Source organism: Trachypithecus francoisi, unplaced genomic scaffold (assembly GCF_009764315.1).
Source record: "Trachypithecus francoisi isolate TF-2019V2 unplaced genomic scaffold, Tfra_2.0 Lachesis_group3, whole genome shotgun sequence".
Taxonomy (NCBI): domain Eukaryota; kingdom Metazoa; phylum Chordata; class Mammalia; order Primates; family Cercopithecidae; genus Trachypithecus; species Trachypithecus francoisi.
Genome location: NW_022681468.1, coordinates 146,728,469 through 146,749,056, shown reverse-complemented (window position 1 = coordinate 146,749,056; position 20,588 = coordinate 146,728,469). Strand labels below are relative to the sequence as shown.

The following is a 20,588-nucleotide window of genomic DNA, read 5'->3' as shown; positions in this document are numbered from 1 at the left end:
CGGCAATATCTATAGCTACAGGGTCCTATAGCTACAGGGCCGTCCTATTTGTGGAAAACTTTATTGTCTACTTTAGTGGGTCCTGAATATAAGTCCAGTCCTTCCTGCCCAGCACTTAAGGAAGAAAGGTCTAATGTGACTGTATGGGGGTTGAAGTAGGTACCAAAGGAAAAGCAGTTCCCACCACCTCCAAGGAGCAGGAGCTGTTGCTCTTTAGGAAGAAGGATACTCGTATGGTTGTGTAACATTAATGGCCATGGCACATAGGTTGTGTCAATCTGATACTCAGAGCTCAATCTTGTAGTCAAATTGATAACAGTCACTCCAGGAAATGAGGAGGAATGAATCCAGACCCCTCCAACCAGTAACAGCTTTCCATTGAGCACATGAGCTGTGTGGGAGTACCTTGGGGTAATGGGAGGCTGGATATCTATTGACTCCCAGAGGAATCCACAAGAGGTTGGTCTCAGAAAGAGCACAGAGTTCAATGGCTCCTCAGAAGCCCCGAGACCTCCAGCAATAAGGGCTCCCCCTTGCCAAGTGCAGGCACTGTGAGAATGCCGGGCTTCAGGCACTTCTCCCTCCACTGGGATCCTGACCCAAGTCATTGTCTCTACATGTAGGAAATGCCAGTCACTTAGTACAGGTTCCACCACACTTCGACCCCCATACACAAACAAATATTCCTGATTCTGATAGGACACTTCTGTTGTTGAATGCCGCCAACAAGACAAAGTGGAATCGTCCTTTCGGCCGGCCTTTGTTATTGTCACTTTCAGGTCCTGAGTGTTATTATCCTCACTATTACAAAAATGAAGCTGGAGAACCCCCAAGGCTGGACTTACTGGGGACAGTCTCCCTCCCAGAACCAGAACCCGACTCTCTGAGAGTCTTGTCATGGTGTGATAAAGGCGTCCATCCCACTGAACTCCAGTCCCACAACCGCCTATTTGGCTGCCTTTCCATTCAGAGTCACCATCTCTTGAGAGCAAGTGAAACTGGCTCACTCGGCAGTGCCGCCCCTCCTGCTCTCCAAATCCTCCTGCACTGAGAATTACGTCCGGGCTCAAGAGGACAGAGGCGTGGCCATATCTCTTCAGGGTTGGGACCTGGCCCTCGCTACTGACTACACTGGCAGGGAATACCCCTGAAGGCGAAGCAGGATTTAGGCGAGGAAATGCCTCTGAAGATGGAAACACTAGGGTGTGGGAGAGGGTGTCTCCCCTAGAAGCTGCCAGAATGAAATAATGGGCGCACTTCAGATGCCACTCCTCAAATTCGTCAAAGGGTTCAATATTTTCCACCCGCCGGCGCTCTTCTGCGGGGAGAAAGCAGCGATAGAATTCATTCATGTCCACGGCACCACAGGCAGTCCAGCCAGCTTGAAGGAAGCGGCGCCGCTGCGCCTCCACGTCAGGAAAGCGCTCCAGGCCATGCAGGGGAGAGTTTAGCTGCCGAAAATGTTGCAGCATGAACTGGCCAAAGGCGTCTTGAGGCCTCATCTGCTCATAGACCACGAAAAGGGCATTAGGAAAACGCTGCGCTGCCCAGGCGATGAGGGCCGCGGCACTCTCCGTCTCGAGGTAGGTCAGCACCGCCTCGGCCAGAAGCAGAGTGGGTGAGGCTGCGTCGAGCCCCGCTGCGCCCAGGGCCTCGTCCACTCGCTGGAGCTGCCGCAGGTCCAGGCCCAGGATGCAGTAGTCTGCGCTCTCAAAGCACAGCGCTGATGCGAGCTCCTCACGCTGGAAAGGCCCGGTTATCGCGCACAGCTCTGGCGTCTCTCCAATCTTCTCTGCTTTGCGCCGCGCCACGTCAGGGAAATCCACCTCCCAGACTGCAGCCCGGGCCAGGCGGCCCGCAGTTTTCAAGCGAAAATAGAGCGAGTCGAAGCCGGCGCCTAAAGACAAGATCTGCGCGCGACGCGCAGCATGGGTCGCGCCAGTCTGCTCCAAGAAAGCGCGCACGCAGTGCCTTACGGCGCGTGCGCGGATGTAGTAGCCTCGGTGAATGAGGGGTGCGCGGCGCGCCGCGCCCGGAACCAGCAACGCGGCAAAGGGGTCCTGCACGTACCCGCGCGCGGCCAGGGAACGCTTGCTGAGGGCGCTGCTGTCGTTGGTGCTCTGTACCGCGCCTGCCCGACGTTCGCGGCTCCGGGGGCCCATAGCCAGAAAAGATCAGGAATGGCAGTCTGTCACGGTTGTGAGCCTCCCCTTGGTTAGCATAGTACACCCCTCATGCACCTCGGTAGGGAGAAAAATCACCCATGCTCCTGGACTTCCCCTTCCGCCGGCACTTGCGCGTCACTTCCGGGAAGAGCGCATCTCGCCAACCAGAATTGAGGAGGGTGTAGCCAGTGCTAAGTTAGTTTGCAGCTGACCTTTCTTTGATTGTCCTGAGTTCCGTTTGCCTCAGAATACGTCCCGCTACCGCTGTAATATGTGTGTTAGAGAAGGCGGGTTGTCACGTTTCTACAAGCCTTTCAGTCAGAAGGGAAACCTTGCCTAATTCCTCGTAGTTGAGAAATCTCTAAGAGGTGAGTCTGTGGGGACTGACGACCTGGCTTCCTTGGACCGCTAAGGAAGGATCTGGTAGGAGCTAAGAAGGGTCGGCACCACGGACCGTCTGTGGGCAAGGATTAGTTAGCTTCCTTGGGTGCTAATAGTTGCTGATTTGTTTAATGCTCTCACAGTTGCAAAAGAGAACCCATTTAAATCTGAAGTCACTAAGGCCAGGGTGCAAACTGAAGAAACCGACCTTTACAGATAATCTATAGACAACAAGAAAATGTCTACCCACAGATATAAGACTGTTGATTCCCTGTCCTGTGTTAGACCGACAGTGAATAAGCCACTCAGCCTCTCTTTCTCATCACACCCCCTTCCACTTGGAGAATTCTGTGGATTTTAAAGTAGTGTTGAATATGTCCCCAGAAAGGGGAGTCACTGAAGAGGGGTAATTGTTCCCTGTGATATGTTCTGAGCTTTGTTTTTAAGGAGTAAATCCAGGTTGGACTGCAAAATAATCATAAAGTTTCTAAATTGGGTGTCTGGGAGTCATCCATAGGAAACCACTTCCAGAGACATTTAGGAAATTTATCATTTGTTCACTGGGGTTTGGTGACTGACTGGCTGAAATAGAAAAGGAAATCAGATAACTTTATGGTTAACTACAGGTGGTACTGCATAATTGTTAAGAGCATGAGTTTTGGAGTCCAGCAGATTTGGATACTGGAGTCAAGAAAAAGTTTCATATTTTCCAATGTTTTCTTGTGGAATAAAATGAAGTAAGAAAGAAAAGGTTTGGATCAGGATAAAGATTTGGTAATTGAAAAGTAGCATTTAGATTTGGTGTTGACTCATTAATGACCTTAGGGAGAGCAGTTTCTGTGAAGCAATGAGGGCAGAATCCATGTTTCAGTGACTAGGAATTAAAGGAGGTATCCAGTCTAAATTATTGTACTTTCGAGGAGCTTAACTCAGAAGGAAAAAAGGGTCAGGGCAGTGGCTAAAGAAGAATGTGGATAAAAGAGTCTTTTGTTCTGTTTTCAGGTGGAAGCAAGTACTGCACATACATGTCGGTCCTGTGAGGGAAATCAGCCAGTGGAGAGGGAGAGGTTGAAGGAACAGAAAAAGGAGAAGATAACTCACTGGTAGAGTAACTTGGAATTGATAGAAATGGGATCCTGGGCACGTATTAGTTGTGGGGATAGAAGAATGAATCCTTTGTGACTCCTGACGGGGTTAAAAAATATATATATAGATAGATAGATAGATAGATAGATAATCATAAGCTCAGGTGTGAGGTAAGGCAGAGAGAAAAAGAAGGAATTTACACCTGACGCCTTCTGTTTTCTCTGTAAAGTTGGTGACAGAGTTGTCGGTTTAGTGTAAGGTGGTTAGATTGGATGAAACATTTGAGGAGTTTGAGAATTGCTTCGGCAGGGATTAGAAGAAGGGTTCACCTATGCCTGCTGGATCATTGGATCCTCACCCCTAACATGAGATTAAGTACTACTTTGTGAGGTATCTCAGGGTTGATTAAGGGGCAAATAGAAAAAAAAAAGTTGAAGGACTTTGAAAAATACATAGCACTATAGAAACAAATTTATTTAATGACAAGTTCCTAAAATTTAGATGTTATGTCAAAAATACTGCTTGTTTTACCAGATCAAGAAAAGTAATTCAAGAAGAAACAGAATGGAGCAAAATTTGTGATTTGGATGCCTTATAATTTACAGCTGAGGGGGGGAGGCGTTTAAATCTCAATTTATTCTTATATGAAATGGGGATAATAATACCTCATGGGTTGTTGTGAGGATTTAAACAAAATAGCTATCTAAGATACCACAGTGCCTGGCTCATGGTAAGTGCATAATAAACAGTAACAAATATTTTTACTATTCTGAGTTGCCTTTTGGGGGAGAAGGTGGGAGCTTGAAAAAAGTTCCCTGGGAGACAGGATACTTGCTTCTGGCCCTGCTCTAATATTGATGAAGTATTACTAATGTGGATCTTATCCCAATGTTTGTTGCCTTCTGTCCCAGACCAAAACCAGTCCAGAAAGGTTGGATTTGACATGGCATGCTATTGTTGGTAGCAGTGTTTTAGGCAAGGAACAAAAAATTTTTTTAATGTGTGAAGATATGATTGCTTAGTTGCTTTTTAATTTCCGTCGGTTAACTTTGTAGCCAGTGGGTCAGTAATTTTACTCACAGCTAGTTGAAGGTCAGTCTGGAGGATGGTTTGAATGGGGCCCAAATTAAGGTCAGGATCCTGGAGTAAAACTGAAAATCTGGCCCGGCGGAGTGGCTCACTCCTGTAATCCCAGCTCAGGCTGGTGGATCACTTGAGCCCAGGAGTTTGAGACCAGCCTGGGCAACATGGTGAGACCTCATCTCTACAAAAAATTTTTTATATAAAATTAGCCGGGCATTGTGGTACCTGCCTGTGGTCCCTGCTACAGAGGAGGCGGAAGTGGGAGGATCGCTTGAGTCTGGAAGCTTGAGACTGCAGCAAGCTATGATCATGACACTGCACTGCAGCCTGGGCAACAAAGTATGATCCTGTCTGAAAAAAAAAAGTATGTTTTTCTATTTTAATTAGGTCATTTATGTTTTTCAGTGGAGCTATTAAGTGCCATTGATTAAATAGTCCATCTTTTTCATTTTTTACTATTTATTAAATATTTACTATGGCATTACTTTGAAATGCCACGTTTATCTCATACTAAGTAGGCCTTTCTGTGGATTTCTATGGCTATGTTTAGTCCTGTACGAACCACTTTCTTTATTGTACATTTTAATATATTGGTAACTTATTTAACCCCACTCAGTATCAATTTATTGATTTTCAATACAGTAATATTTTGCAAAGTTATTTCAAAAATTAAAGATATTATTACTAAAAGTGCTTGTCACATACCTGGTAGGTTCTGAATACATGGAAACTGTTATTCTTAAATGTCATCATCATTAATATGTGACAACTCAGAGAATCAAGGTGGCTACTTTGAAAATCACTGAATTTCATTTGGAATTTTATCGTCACTTATAAACCACTTTCAGGGGTGAATGGAAATTATGATTGATTTATCACCTACAGTGTGCTAGGCACTGTGCTAGGTGCTAGAGTGGTGGAATAATTCATAGGACCTGTCCTCAAGGAACTTACAGTCTAGAGAGAGAGAAAGTATATCAGTGATTGAGATATCAGTGTGGTTAAAAGCTGAGTTAAAGGCAGTGACTGGCTCATGTGGGAGCATAAATGAGGGGAATTTAAATTACTTTATTAATCATCACTGCCACTTTGCATTTTTAATCCCATTGTTGTAAATAAAGAAACTGAAGCCATGAAGGTAAGTGACTAAGGCCACATAGCTTCTGACCTATAGAGCTGGTAAAAGGACAAACCTAGGTCCATCTGACGCCAGCACCTCTGTTCTTCCTTTATGTATTTCCAACAATTCAAAATTTAAAATTTTATTTTTGGCCGGGCATGTTGGCTCATGCCTGTAATCCTAGCACTTTGGGAGGCCGAGGCGGGGGAATCACTTGAGGTCAGGAGTTCGAGACCAGCCTATCTCTACTAAAAATACAAAAATTAGCTGGGTGTGGTGGCGTGCACCTGTAATCCCAGCTACTTGGGAGGTTGAGGCAGGAGAACCGCTTGAACCCAGGAGGCACAGGCTGCAGTGAGCTGAGACCATGCCAGTGTACTCAAGCCTGGGTGACAGAGGGAGACTCTGTCTCAAAAAATAAATAAATAAATATATATATATATAATATATATATATATATATCTCTCTCTCTCTCTCTCCAAAGTAGGCCTTATAAAATTTTGAATTTTGAAGTCATTGTGTAGAAGGTGCCAATAGTTAAGGAATACACTCTACTAAATGTCAGGTTTTAGTACACCTCTTACAGGCTTGAGGTCTTTTCCTGTTTCCAGTTTATGTTGTTTACTAATTATTTGCCCACCTTAGACACACTTAAGTTAGTTTTAGAGGGGTTTTTGCCTTTTAAGGAGAAAATTAGCAAAATCCTGTTCCTTTCCTTTTATGTTAACATCTGAAAATATTAACATTTGTTAAAATAGGTGAAGCTGAACCCAGATCTACACATACAGCTAATCTTATCAAAATGTGTGAAAGTAAAGCAATCTGAAGGAAATTCAGTACCATGCAATGCACTGACTGAAATATATCACATTGCTCATACCAAGAATAAGAGTGGAGAATGACCATTTTTTTCCTGCTAAAATGGTGGAGGCAGAAGAGCAACAGCCATGGAAGACAGACTTCTATTCTGAATTGCCAAAAGTGGTGAGAATTCAACTACAGAAATCTTGAGTGGTTGCTAATTGTAATGACTTTTATGTTGCTTCTTTTCATCAAAGTAAATTTTGGCTGGGTACAGTGGCTCATGCCTGAAATTCCAGCATTTTGGGAGGCCAAGGCGGTTGGATCACCCGAGGTCAGGAGTTTGAGACCAGCCTGGCCAACATGGCTAAATCCCATCTCTACTAAAAATACAGAAATTCGCTGGGCTTGGTGGCATGCCTGAAGTCCCAGCTACTCAGGAGGCTGAGGCAGGAGAATCACTTGAACCTGAGAGGCAGAGGTTGCAGTAAGCTGAGATCACACCAATGTACTCCAGCCTGGGTGACAGAGTGAGACTCCATCTCAAAAATAGAAAAAGTAAATTTTGTAGGCAAAATTTGTAAACTTTGTTATGTAGCTAAATCTGGTAAGCAATTTGCCTAGTGCGAACTACAAACATCAAGTATCTGGTATGATGCTATGAATCTATTGGATATTTGGTAAGTTTTACTGGTTGTATCTCTTGTCTTAGGAACTTCATGCCCACTTGAATGGATCCATTAGTTCTCATACCATGAAGAAATTAATAGCCCAGAAGCCAGATCTTAAAATCCACGATCAGATGACTGTGATTGACAAAGGAAAGAAAAGAACTTTAGAAGAGTAAGTGTGGGGAGGTTGTGGATATACTCCTTTTTTTCTCTATCAGTATTTTGAGATTGTAAGTAGTATGTAAGAATTCAGATTTTAGTAGTTAACAGAAATGGGGTTGGCATCTGGCATGAAGCAAATATCTTAACATACAGCATTTTTTTCCAGCTGTTAGACTGTTGACAGTATTTCTAGTGATTTCTGTTGTTTGTGAAGTTATAATATATTGGGATATTCTTTCTTTTGGAGACAGGATCTCACTTTGTTGCCTAGACTGGAGTGCAGTGGCGTGACCGCAGATCACTGCAGCCTCGACCTCTGGGGCTCAAGCAGTCCTCCCACCTTGGCGTCCCAAATAGCTGGGACCACAGGGGCACGCCACCATGACTGGCTAATGTTTTTTGAATTTAGAGATGGGGGTCTCCCTGTGTTGCCCAGGCTGGTCTCAGATTCCTGGGCTCAAGCTGTCCACTTGCCTTGGCCTCCTAAAGTTCTGGGATTACAGGCATGAGCCATCATACCCAGCCTGGGGTAGTCTTTAGATTTGAAAATATAGGCATATTGAATTTCCCCGTGTCAGGGGTGGGTTGGAGAAGGGGTACTATTATTTCCCACTTAAAAATATCAGTAATGTTTTATTTTCAGTCATTTGATTATCTTTCCAGATCAATGTAATTTTTGAAACATCTATTCTGTTGTCGTTTGTAAATATAAATACATATTTACTATTAGCCTAAAATTTAATTCATTCAGTTAGTGAGTTTCTTTGATGACTAGAATATGTTAAAACTTTTCATTCACCTTGCAGATGTTTCCAGATGTTTCAAACTATTCATCAACTTACTAGTAGCCCTGAAGATATTCTAATGGTAAGACATGAACGCATTTTTAGAATGGTTTAAAAATTATGAAGTAATTTCCTTCCATGACTGCACATGACCTTTCATTTTTGCTCTCATTAAGAGTGATGAAAAATGTCTTCTCTATTAAGGCAACTCTTTTCAAAACCGATGTAAGACATTTGCCTAAGAGCTAGCACAGAAAGACTGTGTTTCTTGTAAAAGATATGAGGAAAGAACCAGGAAGAGCATCTTCTATAGGACAGAGGACAATATGGAAGAGAAAATTTGGTCCTGTTTTTCATATATAACATACATATATGAAATACTAGACCACAGATGGAGATATCCTTAATAAGGCATTGTCTGTGTTACATAGGAGACTTACTTCATGGGTGGACATTACAGAGAAGGAAGAAGTTCACGAAGAGCTTAGAGATTAAGTGATTAATCCCTAGGGAAATTGTGCCTTCCCTCTGAGGGCACAAAGGATACCACTGTGTTCTCTTATCTGAAGCTCCATTATACTAGAGTCTGACATGGAAGATTGTCTTCTGTATCGTTGATCTGACTAGGATGGCATTTTAAAATGTTCTCTTTCTAAATGGAGAGAAGCAAAATTGTGTCAGTGATCCTAACCAGTAGGAAAAAAATGCAAAGAAAGTATAACCTGTGTTTCTGGAGAGGTAACTTTTGACTGATCAAGCAAAAGTTTTCCTCTTTGGTAAAGACTGATCTTCGTGATAAGTGGTAAGTAAATTAATCAGCTTTTAGTTTCGTTCAACAAAAGTTGACTGAGTGTCCACAGTGTTCCAGGCACTGTGGTAAAGTCTTAGAGAGATTGACACAGTTTCTGCCCCTGAGGAATTTATAATTAGGTTGGGGAGACAGACCAATAAGCAGATATTGCAACATAGTGTAGTAAGCTCTGTGCTAGAGACACACGTAAGGATTTATAGGGAGCCAAAAGGGCATTCTCTAAGCAGCGTCTCAAAAGATACCATTGAACATTGCTAAGAACGTCCACCACAGGGGCTCTGATCTCACTTTGTTGATGAGTGTTGCAGAGCAAAATGATGAAATTTAAATTTTGACAGTTTAATATTCTATGGGTATAATAATGGCGTGCTCGTTGCTACATTCATTTCACAATGAAAGTTGAAAATCTTTATTAAATACGGTGAGAAATAAGATTCTGTGCATTTGACCTAGTGCTATTAGGTGGTTCAGAGGGTGACAGTGGGGTGCCCTATATAATAAATGAAACGTCTATGAGAGTAAACTAAGAGGTTGATTGTAAATGTAGAACTGAGTGTGAGGGAGATCACTGAAAACTCTAGTCAAGGTGACCTGGGTATAATCTCAAAGAGAGGATTGGAGTGTGGCTGAAAAAATGATACTCGTTATTACATGTACCAGGCATTATCTTAGGACTACTTTCAGAAGTAGATATTTTTATTGTTCCCTTTTTGTAGATGAAAAAATAGGCTTAAAGAGGTTAAGTGTAACTTGCTTAAAATCACACACACAGAGTAAGTGGTGCACTATCTGGTCGCAGAGCTCGTGCTCTTTCCCATTTAAGCCTATACAGTCTTAGGTTTGAGTAAGTAGGAACTTAACTAATTGTGATGTACTTTGCCTGGAAAAAGAATTTGAATAGATACTCTCAGTCCAGCGCATAGGAGAGGAAAGCCCAAAGAGGTGTCCTCAGTACCTACTGCACTACCTGCCACACATCACAGAAAGGGCTAAATCTGGCAAACACAGATGTGGACCCCAGGGAAATGTTCTTGGATGTGGGTTAGGGATGGTTCTGTAGGCTTCACTGTGGCCTAGATAAATCTTCCTCCCTTTGCTCTTGCTCCATACTTGTTAGTTTTTCATTGTTCATTTGGTTTTACAGGTACCTAGCCACTCAGAAAGAGGGAGCCTTGGATAGTAGTCACTTTAAAGGACTACTATTTCAAACCCTCACTTCTACCCTATTCCTCATTATCAAACAGGTTTCTGCATTAGTCTCATGTGAGCTGGGGTAGGTGAGTGTGGGTCTATTCTATTCTGGGGCAATGACAAGATCCAGGTTCCTCAACCTATTAATACAAAGGTGAGGTCACAATTTCATAGTGTCAATAACAGCAAGAGGGAGTTCCTGGAGTAGCAGTGCCATGGGGCCAATGCCATGAATGATGGCATGGAGGTTGCAGTATCATGCTCGTTGGTGGAAGAGCAGTAGTATCTTGCTTGGTCCAGGAGTTCCATGGATTTAGAATGCTGATGTATTGTCTTTGGCTGTATTCTCAGAATCTGGGTCTTTAGACCTCTTGATGAAACTGAGATACCCATTCCGCTTACATTATAATAAGTTCGTTTTTGTCTTTAGTGAAAAAAGAAGAGGCCTACAACCTGGATTGCTATCAATTCACCAACGTAGTGCCATACTGTTAGGCACTGTCTGTACAAACAGCCAGCCCCCGTTGCTTTGCCAAGATGCTGCACTCGCATGCCTGTGTGCATGTAGTCAAAGCAGATTAAGATTAGGATACCGGCCGGGCGCGGTGGCTCAAGCCTGTAATCCCAGCACTTTGGGAGGCCGAGACGGGCGGATCACGAGGTCAGGAGATCGAGACCATCCTGGCTAACACGGTGAAACTCCGTCTCTACTAAAAATACAAAAACTAGCCGGGTGAGGTGGCGGGCGCCTGTAGTCCCAGCTACTGGGGAGGCTGAGGCAGGAGAATGGCGTGAACCCGGGAGGCGGAGCTTGCAATGAGCTGAGATCCGGCCACTGCACTCCAGTCCGGGCGACAGAGCGAGACTCCGCCTCAAAAAAAAAAAAAAAAAAGAAGAAGATTAGGATACCAACTGAAAGGACTAATTAGGGCAGTTTGACACAGCTTCGCCAACCTAGCCTTTTTTCTTGTAGATTTTTTAGGATTGAAGGCAGAAAGGAAAAACATGACTTCAGGAACTTTTGGATTATGAGATTTGCACTAAATTGGATACAGTTTTACTCATATTTATCACCTACTTTCTTTGCCCTAAGTACTTCTTGAGAAAATTTAACACTTCCAGAATTTATTGAAAAATGTAACTTATTCCTAAATAACTTGAATAAAAACCTTAAGCCATGACTTCAAATAGCACATCAGTAATACCTAATCATTTTAGCTGTTTATTTCCGTATGTGCATTTCCTAGCAGTCTACACATATAGATGGTTCCAACTGGTTTTAGTTTTGCGCCATTTCTCTATTTTATCATTCTGCTATTATAAATACTAGGAAATAAATGTTTAAAAGGAGAGAAAGAAACAAAAAGTGTAGCTGATGTATAGATTGGGATTGAACGTGGGAATGAGGGGTGATGAGAGTGATTGTAAATATTGCAGCCCTGCATAGTCTCCATCAGGGATGTGACAAAGTGGATAATCTCTACCACATGAGAAACTTCCAACATTTCTTGCAAATCAAATTTAGTGAATAAAATAAAGCTGTAGCACTTGGCACATTCATTGGGACCCTTACACAAACATTATCAATATTGTGTACATTATCTTTATTATCAGGTCACAAAAGATGTCATAAAAGAATTTGCAGATGATGGTGTCAAGTACCTGGAACTAAGGAGCACACCCAGAAGAGAAAATGCTACCGGTAGAATTTATACTTCTCAGCAAATGTACTGTCCTTTTCCTATGTGCTTTGATCACTCACACGCTTGTGAGTGGGAATATGAAGCACTAACTTTTACACTATTGTGTTGTTCTGTATTTCATTGAACCTTTAGTCAACAGTCCAAGTCCTCTCTCTGATGTACGTTAATGATGTTCATTTTGTTTGTTTTAGAGACGGGGTCTTGCTGTCTTGCCCAGGCTGGAGTGCAGTGATGCAAACATAGCTCACTGTAACCACAAACTCCTGGGCCCAACGATCACCTCAGCCTCTATAAGTGCTGGGATTGCAGGTGTGAGCCACTGCACCCATCCTGATGTACATTATTAATGAGTGAGTTGTTCTTAAGTAAAAATTAGTAAAATTCCAGTCAGGCATTATCTGTTTAAGGAAGGAAACAAAGGCCTGCAAGTTTCTTTTGTTCTTCTTTGTTTCGTTGTTTTCACTCTGAGAAAAGGATACCTGCTCCTTATGTTTGCATTGGCACAAGCAGAGGCTGATTCTTGCTCCCTGCATCACAGGTACTTGTGAGACAATGTTGTTGAGTGGATGCAGAATCATGTTTTGTGGTAGTTACTAAAATTATTCATTCACTTCTCAAGGAATAGTTTCTTAGGCCAGGAGCAAGCTGTGATGTGGTAAAACCTCTTTGGATAGAGATGAGATCTGGCTATGGTCTGGAGGAATTTCCTGAGATCCTCCCTGTATAATCAGCATCAGGAGACATTGGGGCCCTCTTAGTGTCTTGTTTATGACCCAAAGAGACCTAGGTCATCTTGTTTCCTGATATGTGTAGCTTAGTAATCATTTGGGGGTAAAATTTTTGAAACTATTATTGTAAAGTATAAGTGTTTACGTAAGATAAGGAGAAGGCTCTCATCTTGCATTTTTGGACCATAGAATCAGTTCCACGTTGTACTGGTGAGAGTAGTGAAAGGGAAGGAGAGAAGAGCTAACTCTAGGGCTCTTTCGATGGAGTTCCAAAAGTAGGATATTAACCTAAATATGCAACAGTAGAGGAATGGTTAAATAAAGGCTAATGGAATATTAGACAACTATTAAAAATACTGGTGAAGACACTTTAATGACATGGGGAAATACTCAGAATCGTATTAAATGACTGAACTGGGTACATATATACCAGTAGTATCTCCTCTATTTAAAAATGTGTATATGGGCAGAGTGCAATGGCTCATGCCTATAATTCCAGCGCTTTGGGAGGCTAAGGCAGGAGGATCACTTGACGCCAGAAGTTCGAGACCAGCCTGAGCAATGTCGTGAGACCCTACCTCTGTGGGCTCCAAGGGCTGCAGTGAACCGTGATCATGCCACTGCCCTCCAGCCTGAGCAACAGAGAGACGTTAAAAAAGGTCTCTTGAAATAATACATAGAAATAAATGTATATATGTGTATTTAAAAAACAGTAGTTACCTCTCGGTGGTGGGGTTATTTTTATTTATTTATTTATTTTGAGACAGAGTCTTGCTCTGTCACCCAGACTGGAGTGCAGTGGTGGATCTTGGCTCACTGCAACCTCCGCCTCCCAGGTTCAAGTGATTCTCCTGCATCAGTCTCCCGTGTAGCTGGGATTATAGGCACCTGCCACCCACACCTGGCTCATTTTCATATTTTCAGTAGAGACAGGATTTCACCATGTTGGCCAGGGTGGTCTCGAACTCCTGACTTCAAGTGATCGGCCTCCCAAGTTGATGGGATTACAGGCATGCCACCACACCCTATTTTTATTTTTATTTATAACTTTATGTATTTTACCAGAGACTTTCCACCAAACATAAGCATTTTATAATCTGGGTGAAAGGGTATTTTATTTTTCCCAATGTAGCCTAAAGAAAAAGAAAAAAAGGTATTTGACAGGAGGTTGCTCTGGAGAGTGCTCTTGCACATCGCCCCAGAGAGCAGAGCACTCATACTTGGAAGAACATGCCTGCTTCCCTGGATGAGAAACACTAAGCCCGAGCAGGATTGAGAGGAAAGGAATCCAAGTTAGGACTTTTTTTCTGGACCAGGAGAGAAAATGTCCCTTTAAAAAAAAAAAAAGCAGGACGGGTGTGGTGGCTCATGCCTGTAATCCCAGCACTTTGGGAGGCCAAGGTGGGCGTATCACTTTCAGCCCAGGAGTTTGAGACCAGCTTGGGCAACATGGCAAAACCCTGTCTCTACTAAAAATCCAAAAACTAGCCGCATGTGGTGGTACACGTCTGTAGTCTCAGCTACTCAGGAGGCTGAGGTCGCAGGATGGCTTGAGCTTGAGACAAAGGTTGCAGTGAGCCAAGATTGTACCACTGCACTCCAGCCTGGGTGACAGCCAGACTCTGTCTCGAAAAAAAAAAAAAAAAGTCTTTATTTTTTTCATTTCTGTAACACTTCATTTTCCCCCAATTTTATTAAAGTATAATTTGCATTTACTCAAATATACCCATAAGGGCCATGTTTTCACTCATCTTTAACCATGCCCTTGTCATAGCATAAAGTGAAAATGTACTTGTTCATATAGGATTGCTGAAGGTGAAGGATGAAATAGTTGATGATCTCTTTACATGTATTTTCTATGTGTCCTTTCCAGGAATGACTAAAAAGACTTATGTGGAATCTATACTTGAAGGTATAAAACAGTCCAAACAAGAAAACTTAGACATTGATGTTAGGTAAGAAGATTCTACCTTAGTAGTTAACATTTACAAAACCAGAATGTTAATTTTTACTGTTTTGATCGTGGGTGTAATGGATTTTTTAGAATTAATCATTCATTGATTTATACAATGGAAAAATAAAATCAAGAACCCTGTTGTTTAAAGTGAGAACACAATTCTGAATTTATTCATAAGGCAATATAATCCTGAGTATTTTTACATGAGTAAAGTATGGTGTTCCTTTGCTGTTAAGCTAAAATGAACTTCTTACTGTGGCCTAAAAGGTCCCACATGATCTGGCTGCCTCTGTTACTTCAGCAGCTCATCTAGACCACTCCTCCTCCCTTACTGTGGGCATACTGTCTCTTCCTAAAATAAAAAGAAAACTGTCCCCCTTCAGCACCTTTGTTTAGTATTCCCCAGAACACATTTCTACAAGATTCCTGCCCAGCTGGCTGGCTTATTCTCATTATTCAGATCTCAATTTGGCTGTTACTTCCTCAGAGGGGCCTTCCTTTACCACTCTGTCTAAAGTGCCCCGCTGATCCTCTAGTCACCCATCTATTTCCTTTATGGCATTATTTGTAACAAGATAAGGAATTATCTTGTGTTAGTTTGTATGTATGCCCACCCGCTAGAGTGTAAGTGTCATGAAGCCAAGGACCTTGTTTTATGATTCACCACTACATCTTTAGTACTTACCATAAAGTAGGTACATAGTGTGCTGCAGCCGCTGCCGCCGATTCCGGATCTCATTGCCGCGTGTCCCGGACGACCGCCTGACGTGCATTCCCGATTCCTTTTGGTTCCAAGTCCAATATGGCAACTCTCAAGGATCAGCTGATTCATAATCTTCTAAAGGAAGAACAGACTCCCCAGAATAAGATTATAGTTGTTGGGGTTGGTGCTGTTGGCATGGCCTGTGCCATCAGTGTCTTAATGAAGGACTTGGCAGATGAACTTGCTCTTGTTGATGTCATCGAAGACAAATTGAAGGGAGAGATGATGGATCTCCAACATGGCAGCCTTTTCCTTAGAACACCAAAGATTGTCTCTGGGAAAGACTATAGTGTAACTGCAAACTCCAAGCTGGTCATTATCACGGCTGGGGCACGTCAACAAGAGGGAGAAAGCCGTCTTAATTTGGTCCAGCGTAACGTGAACATCTTTAAATTCATCGTTCCTAATGTTGTAAAATATAGCCCGAACTGCAAGTTGCTTATTGTTTCAAATCCAGTGGATATCTTGACCTACGTGGCTTGGAAGATAAGTGGTTTTCCCAAAAACCGTGTTATTGGAAGTGGTTGCAATCTGGATTCAGCCAGATTCCATTACCTGATGGGGGAAAGACTGGGAGTTCACCCATTAAGCTGTCATGGGTGGGTCCTTGGGGAACATGGAGATTCCAGTGTGCCTGTATGGAGTGGAATGAATGTTGCTGGTGTCTCTCTGAAGACTCTGCACCCAGATTTAGGGACTGATAAAGATAAGGAACAGTGGAAAGAGGTTCACAAGCAGGTGGTTGAGAGTGCTTATGAGGTGATCAAACTCAAAGGCTACACATCCTGGGCCATTGGACTCTCTGTAGCAGATTTGGCAGAGAGTAGAATGAAGAATCTTAGGCGAGTGCACCCAGTTTCCACCATGATTAAGGGTCTCTATGGAATAAAGGATGATGTCTTCCTTAGTGTTCCTTGCATTTTGGGACAGAATGGAATCTCAGACCTTGTGAAGGTGACTCTGACTCCTGAGGAAGAGGGCCGTTTGAAGAAGAGTGCAGATACACTTTGGGGAATCCAAAAAGAGCTGCAATTTTAAAGTCTTCTGATGTCATAGCATTTCACTATCTAGGCTACCACAGGATTCTAGTTGGAGGTTGTGCATGTTGTCCTTTTTATCTGATCTGTAATTAAAGCAGTAATATTTTAAGATGGACTGGGAAAAGCATTAACTCCTGAAGTTAGAAATAGGAATGGTTTGTGAAATCCACAGCTATATCCTGATGCTAGATGGTATTAATCTTGTGTAGTCCTAAACTGGTTAGGGTGAAATAGTTCTGACGCACCACTACCAATTCTGTACATGCTGCATTTGCCCCTTGAGCCAGGTGGATGTTTACTCTGTGTTATATAATTTCCTGGCTCCTTCACTGAACATGCCTAGTCCAACATTTTTTCTCAGTCAGTCACATCCTGGGATCCAGTGTATAAATCCAGTATTGTATGTCTTGTGCGTAATTGTTCCAAAGGAGCTTATTTTGTGAACTATATATATCAGTAGTGTACATTACCATATAACATAAAAAGATCTACATATAAACAATACAACCAACTATCCAAGTGTTATACCAACTAAAACCCCCAATAAACCTTGAACAGTGAAAAAAAAAAAAAAAAAAAGTAGGTACATAGTATGGGCTCAACAAAGCCCTAAATGAAGAAAGAAAAAAAGCTAGCTGTATAGTTTCAGGCTGTAAGACTCTAAAAATTAAGCTTAACTAAACTAATAACCCCAGTAAAAAACCAAGCAGAAGACAAGAATAGAATGCAGAGAAGAAGACATACAAAGAGCTGGTAAATGTATAGAAATACATAGAAAACTACTTATCTCATTAATCATATATTACAATGCTGTTTCCATAGGCTAAAAAAAAGTAATAGCAAGTGTTTGTAAAGTTACACACTGCTGGTAAGCATATGTAATTAATAAAACCTCTTTAAATCCTACACTGGTACATAGGTAAGGGGAGGAAAAAGCCTCTCTAAAGAGCAATGTATGTCAAAATTTATAAAAAAGTTTTTCCCTCTGACCCAGCAATTCTGTGCCAGAAATGCATCCTAGGAAATAGATTGATTTATGCATAAGATTCCTTATTATAATGTTCTAACAAAAATTAGAAAATAGCCTAAAATGTCCAGCATTCAGAGGATAATTACATTATGGTATGTTCACATGATTCATACTATTTTCTAACATTATTTTAATGGCGTGGGAAGTTGCTAAGTGAAAAAAAAGATACAGCATTTTATATATTTTTGATCTAAATTTTGTAAAAAAAATGAACAAATGCTGAAGGAATTTGTGAATAAATAGTAAGCTAATAGCTGCTTTAGAAAAATTATAGGGGTTCTCTGGGTATTCAAGAAATATTAACAGGCCAAGCACGGTGACTCATGCCTGTAATCCCAGAACTTTGGGAAGCCAGTGAGGGCAGATCACCTGAGGTCAGGAGTTCAAGACCAGCCTGGGCAACATGGTGAAACCCTGTCTCTACTAAAAATACAAAAATTAGCCAGGTGTGGTGGCAGGCACCTGTAATCCCAGCTACTCGGGAGGCTGAGGCAGAATTGCTTGAACCCGGGAGGTGGAGGTTGCAGTGAGCTAAGATCGTGCCATTTCACTCCAGCCTGGGTGAGAAGAACGAAACTCTGTCTCAAAAAAAAAAAAAAAGAAAGAAAAAAAGAAATATTGGCTGGGTGCGGTGGGTCACACCTGTAATCCCAGCACTTTGGGAGGCCGAGGTGGTGGATTATGAGGTCAAGAGATCAAGACCATCCTGGCCAACATGGTGAAACCTGATCTCTACTAAAAATACAAAAAAGCCAGGTGTGGTGGCGGACGCCCGTAGTCCCAGCTACTTAGGAGGCTGAGGCAGGAGAATCACTTGAACCCGGGAGGCAGAGGTTGCAGTGAGCCAATATCAAGCCACTGCACTCCAGCCTGGGCACAGAGCAAGACTCCGTCTCCAAAAAAAAAAGAAAAAAGGATTAACAGAGATTCTCTGGGTGTTCAAGTCCTATAGAATTCCAGCTAATATTTGAAGAATGGACTTTTATTAGATATTTGATACATTTTAGAATGAGAATATCTCTAATTTTGTAACCCCTAATGAAATAATGGATATCAGCCTCCTAAGAACACACCACCACCAGTTTACTCTTGCCAAAAAATGCAACCTGATCGGCCTCTAGACTAGATAGGAGGAAATATAAGAAATAGGACAACATGTTAACAACACAGGGATACAATCAACAAAATCTAGACCATGGAAAACTTTGTAGGACAAACAACTTGGTTTCTTCAACAAAGAAGTTACGAGAAAAGCAGGATGGGAGGTGGGAGGAGAGGTAGGAGTGGTTGTAGATTAAGACAGGCTTAGAAGACACGTTGACTTACACAAAGTGTGGACTTTGTTTGGATCCTGAATCAAACAAAGAAACAAATACAGGAACAAAAAACCTCAAAAGACAACTGTAGATCTGAACACTGACTAGATGCTTGATGCTGTTTAGGAATTCATGTCTCAGTCCATATGGCAAAGTAAAATGTCAGGTTGTCTAGATTCAGTCAGGCTATACTTTTCCTAGTGAGATGTATTACAGAGACTGCCATCTCTGTCTGGCTGTACTCAGAATTGTCTTTTTCATCTGTGTCATATTAGTTTTCAACTCTGTCTTTCTTATGTTAAAGGTATTTGATAGCAGTTGACAGAAGAGGTGGCCCTTTAGTAGCCAAGGAGACTGTAAAACTTGCCGAGGAGTTCTTCCTTTCTACTGAGGGTACAGTTCTTGGTCTTGACCTCAGTGGAGACCCGACTGTAAGTTATTTTTCCTACATATATTTTAGTTCTAAAAGGTAGAATCAGTTAGTGGGATAAGGACTAACTTCAGGCATCTTGTGTTGCATTCTCCAGAGTGTCCAGCAGGCACTCCATTCTGTGGATGAAGGCCTGTTCTGCCCTGGATGACCAGAATGCCTAGAGCAGCTGTCATCCAAGGTTCTGTGAAACAATTAAGTACACTAAAAAAAAAAAAAAAAAAACAGTTGCCTGACTATATGACTGTTTTCTCCATTCTTCTAGAGATGGTGCACAGCTAGTACCAGACTATATGCACTATAATGTAATTCATTACATACAATGGATGGATGTTGGGGCTTAACTATTTCATAGATAGTTGAGAAATGTTGACCTGAGCTTCTTGAATGTCAGATTCAAGCAGAAATCTTGATATTTGGGGCTGGATAATTTGTTGTGGGGCTGCCCCATGCATTGTAGGATGTTTAGCAGCATCCTTGGCCTCTACCCACTAGATGCCAGTAGCACTCTCCCAGATGTGACAACCAAAAATGTCTCCAGACATTGCCAAATAGCCCCTGGGGGGCGGAATTGCTCCTGGTTGAAAACAACTGAATAAGAGAGTCCCATGAAACTGATTCTTATGGCTTTGTCCAAACCTGGAGTATTCTGCCCTTCTTTTTATCCACCTGTTTAACAGAAGTGTTTTGAGTAATCATGAGAGTTCCTGAGTCAAGTGAGTGAGTTCCCCTTAGCTCTGGATATCTAGGTGTCCTTCCAGGCATAAAATTGGGTGACTACTATATCCAGCTTAGCTGACTGACCTCAGTTTACTGATACTAGACAAGATTCTCGAGGTCAGGGACTGGGCCTTTGCCAGCTTTGTGTTCAGCAAAGTGGCTAGCACATTGTAGGTGCTTTATAAACAAGATGTGCAAATGAATTAATCTACCATAATTTTTTCTGCCATTATGGTGTTTATTGGAATGGAGTACTCAGTTCCTCGGTTTTCCCAGAATTCTCATGCATCCTCATTTTAACTTTTATCTTTAAGGTAGGACAAGCAAAAGACTTCATGGAACCTCTTTTAGAAGCTAAGAAAGCAGGTCTGAAGTTGGCATTGCATCTTTCAGAGGTAAATAATATTGTCTTAGGCTAAAAGGGACAGATTGTAATAGAAAATAATGGGGTCATTTGTAAGTGACTAGGAATAAACCTAGATTGGAAAAACATTTTTAAAAAAGGGAAAGTAGAAATATTTTTAAATACATGACTTGCTTTAGTCTCTAGTGTTACTGTTTTTATCCTTTTGTGGTTCCTGGTAGTGGCTGTTGACTCAAATGCCAGCTGTGTCATTAAAAGCAGCTTAATGACATCTTGCTAGA

The 20,588-nt window shown here is 42.0% G+C and overlaps 3 protein-coding genes across 11 annotated transcripts in view; 2 read left to right on the top strand and 1 right to left on the bottom strand.

The window, feature by feature from the left end:
• The window catches only part of LOC117070777 (protein-glutamine gamma-glutamyltransferase Z), a 45,884-nt gene extending 43,522 nt beyond the window's left edge, over nt 1-2,362 (bottom strand). For 2 of the 5 annotated variants that reach the window (XR_004432046.1, XR_004432045.1), the window contains exon 1: nt 164-2,362. Coding sequence is in view for 1 of the 5 variants with exons in the window: in XM_033190356.1 (XP_033046247.1) it covers nt 188-2,162 (1,975 nt within the window). In the remaining 4 variants the exon portion in view is untranslated. The remainder of the gene's footprint in view (nt 1-163) is intronic. The other 3 variants (XR_004432048.1, XR_004432047.1, XM_033190356.1) reach the window with 2 other exon arrangements.
• ADAL (adenosine deaminase like) overlaps nt 2,276-20,588 on the top strand; it is a 34,168-nt gene continuing 15,855 nt past the window's right edge. For 2 of the 4 annotated variants that reach the window (XM_033190364.1, XM_033190362.1), the window contains exons 1-9: nt 2,276-2,533; nt 3,549-3,649; nt 6,594-6,819; nt 7,349-7,479; nt 8,276-8,336; nt 11,871-11,958; nt 14,561-14,642; nt 19,098-19,224; nt 20,258-20,338. In XM_033190364.1, the coding sequence (XP_033046255.1) occupies nt 6,757-6,819; nt 7,349-7,479; nt 8,276-8,336; nt 11,871-11,958; nt 14,561-14,642; nt 19,098-19,224; nt 20,258-20,338 (633 nt within the window). In that variant the 5' untranslated portion in view covers nt 2,276-2,533; nt 3,549-3,649; nt 6,594-6,756. The remainder of the gene's footprint in view (nt 2,534-3,548; nt 3,650-6,593; nt 6,820-7,348; nt 7,480-8,275; nt 8,337-11,870; nt 11,959-14,560; nt 14,643-19,097; nt 19,225-20,257; nt 20,339-20,588) is intronic. The other 2 variants (XM_033190365.1, XM_033190363.1) reach the window with 2 other exon arrangements.
• Nucleotides 15,328-17,026, top strand: LOC117070781 (L-lactate dehydrogenase A chain-like). Of its 2 annotated transcripts, XM_033190367.1 has the most exons (2): nt 15,328-16,133; nt 16,403-16,556. In XM_033190367.1, the coding sequence occupies exons 1-2, from the start codon at nt 15,447-15,449 to the stop codon at nt 16,538-16,540; spliced, it is 825 nt and encodes a 274-aa protein (XP_033046258.1). In that variant the 5' UTR covers nt 15,328-15,446; the 3' UTR covers nt 16,541-16,556. The 2 variants fall into 2 exon arrangements, with proteins under 2 accessions (XP_033046258.1, XP_033046257.1); XM_033190366.1 differs by having other exon boundaries at nt 15,328-17,026.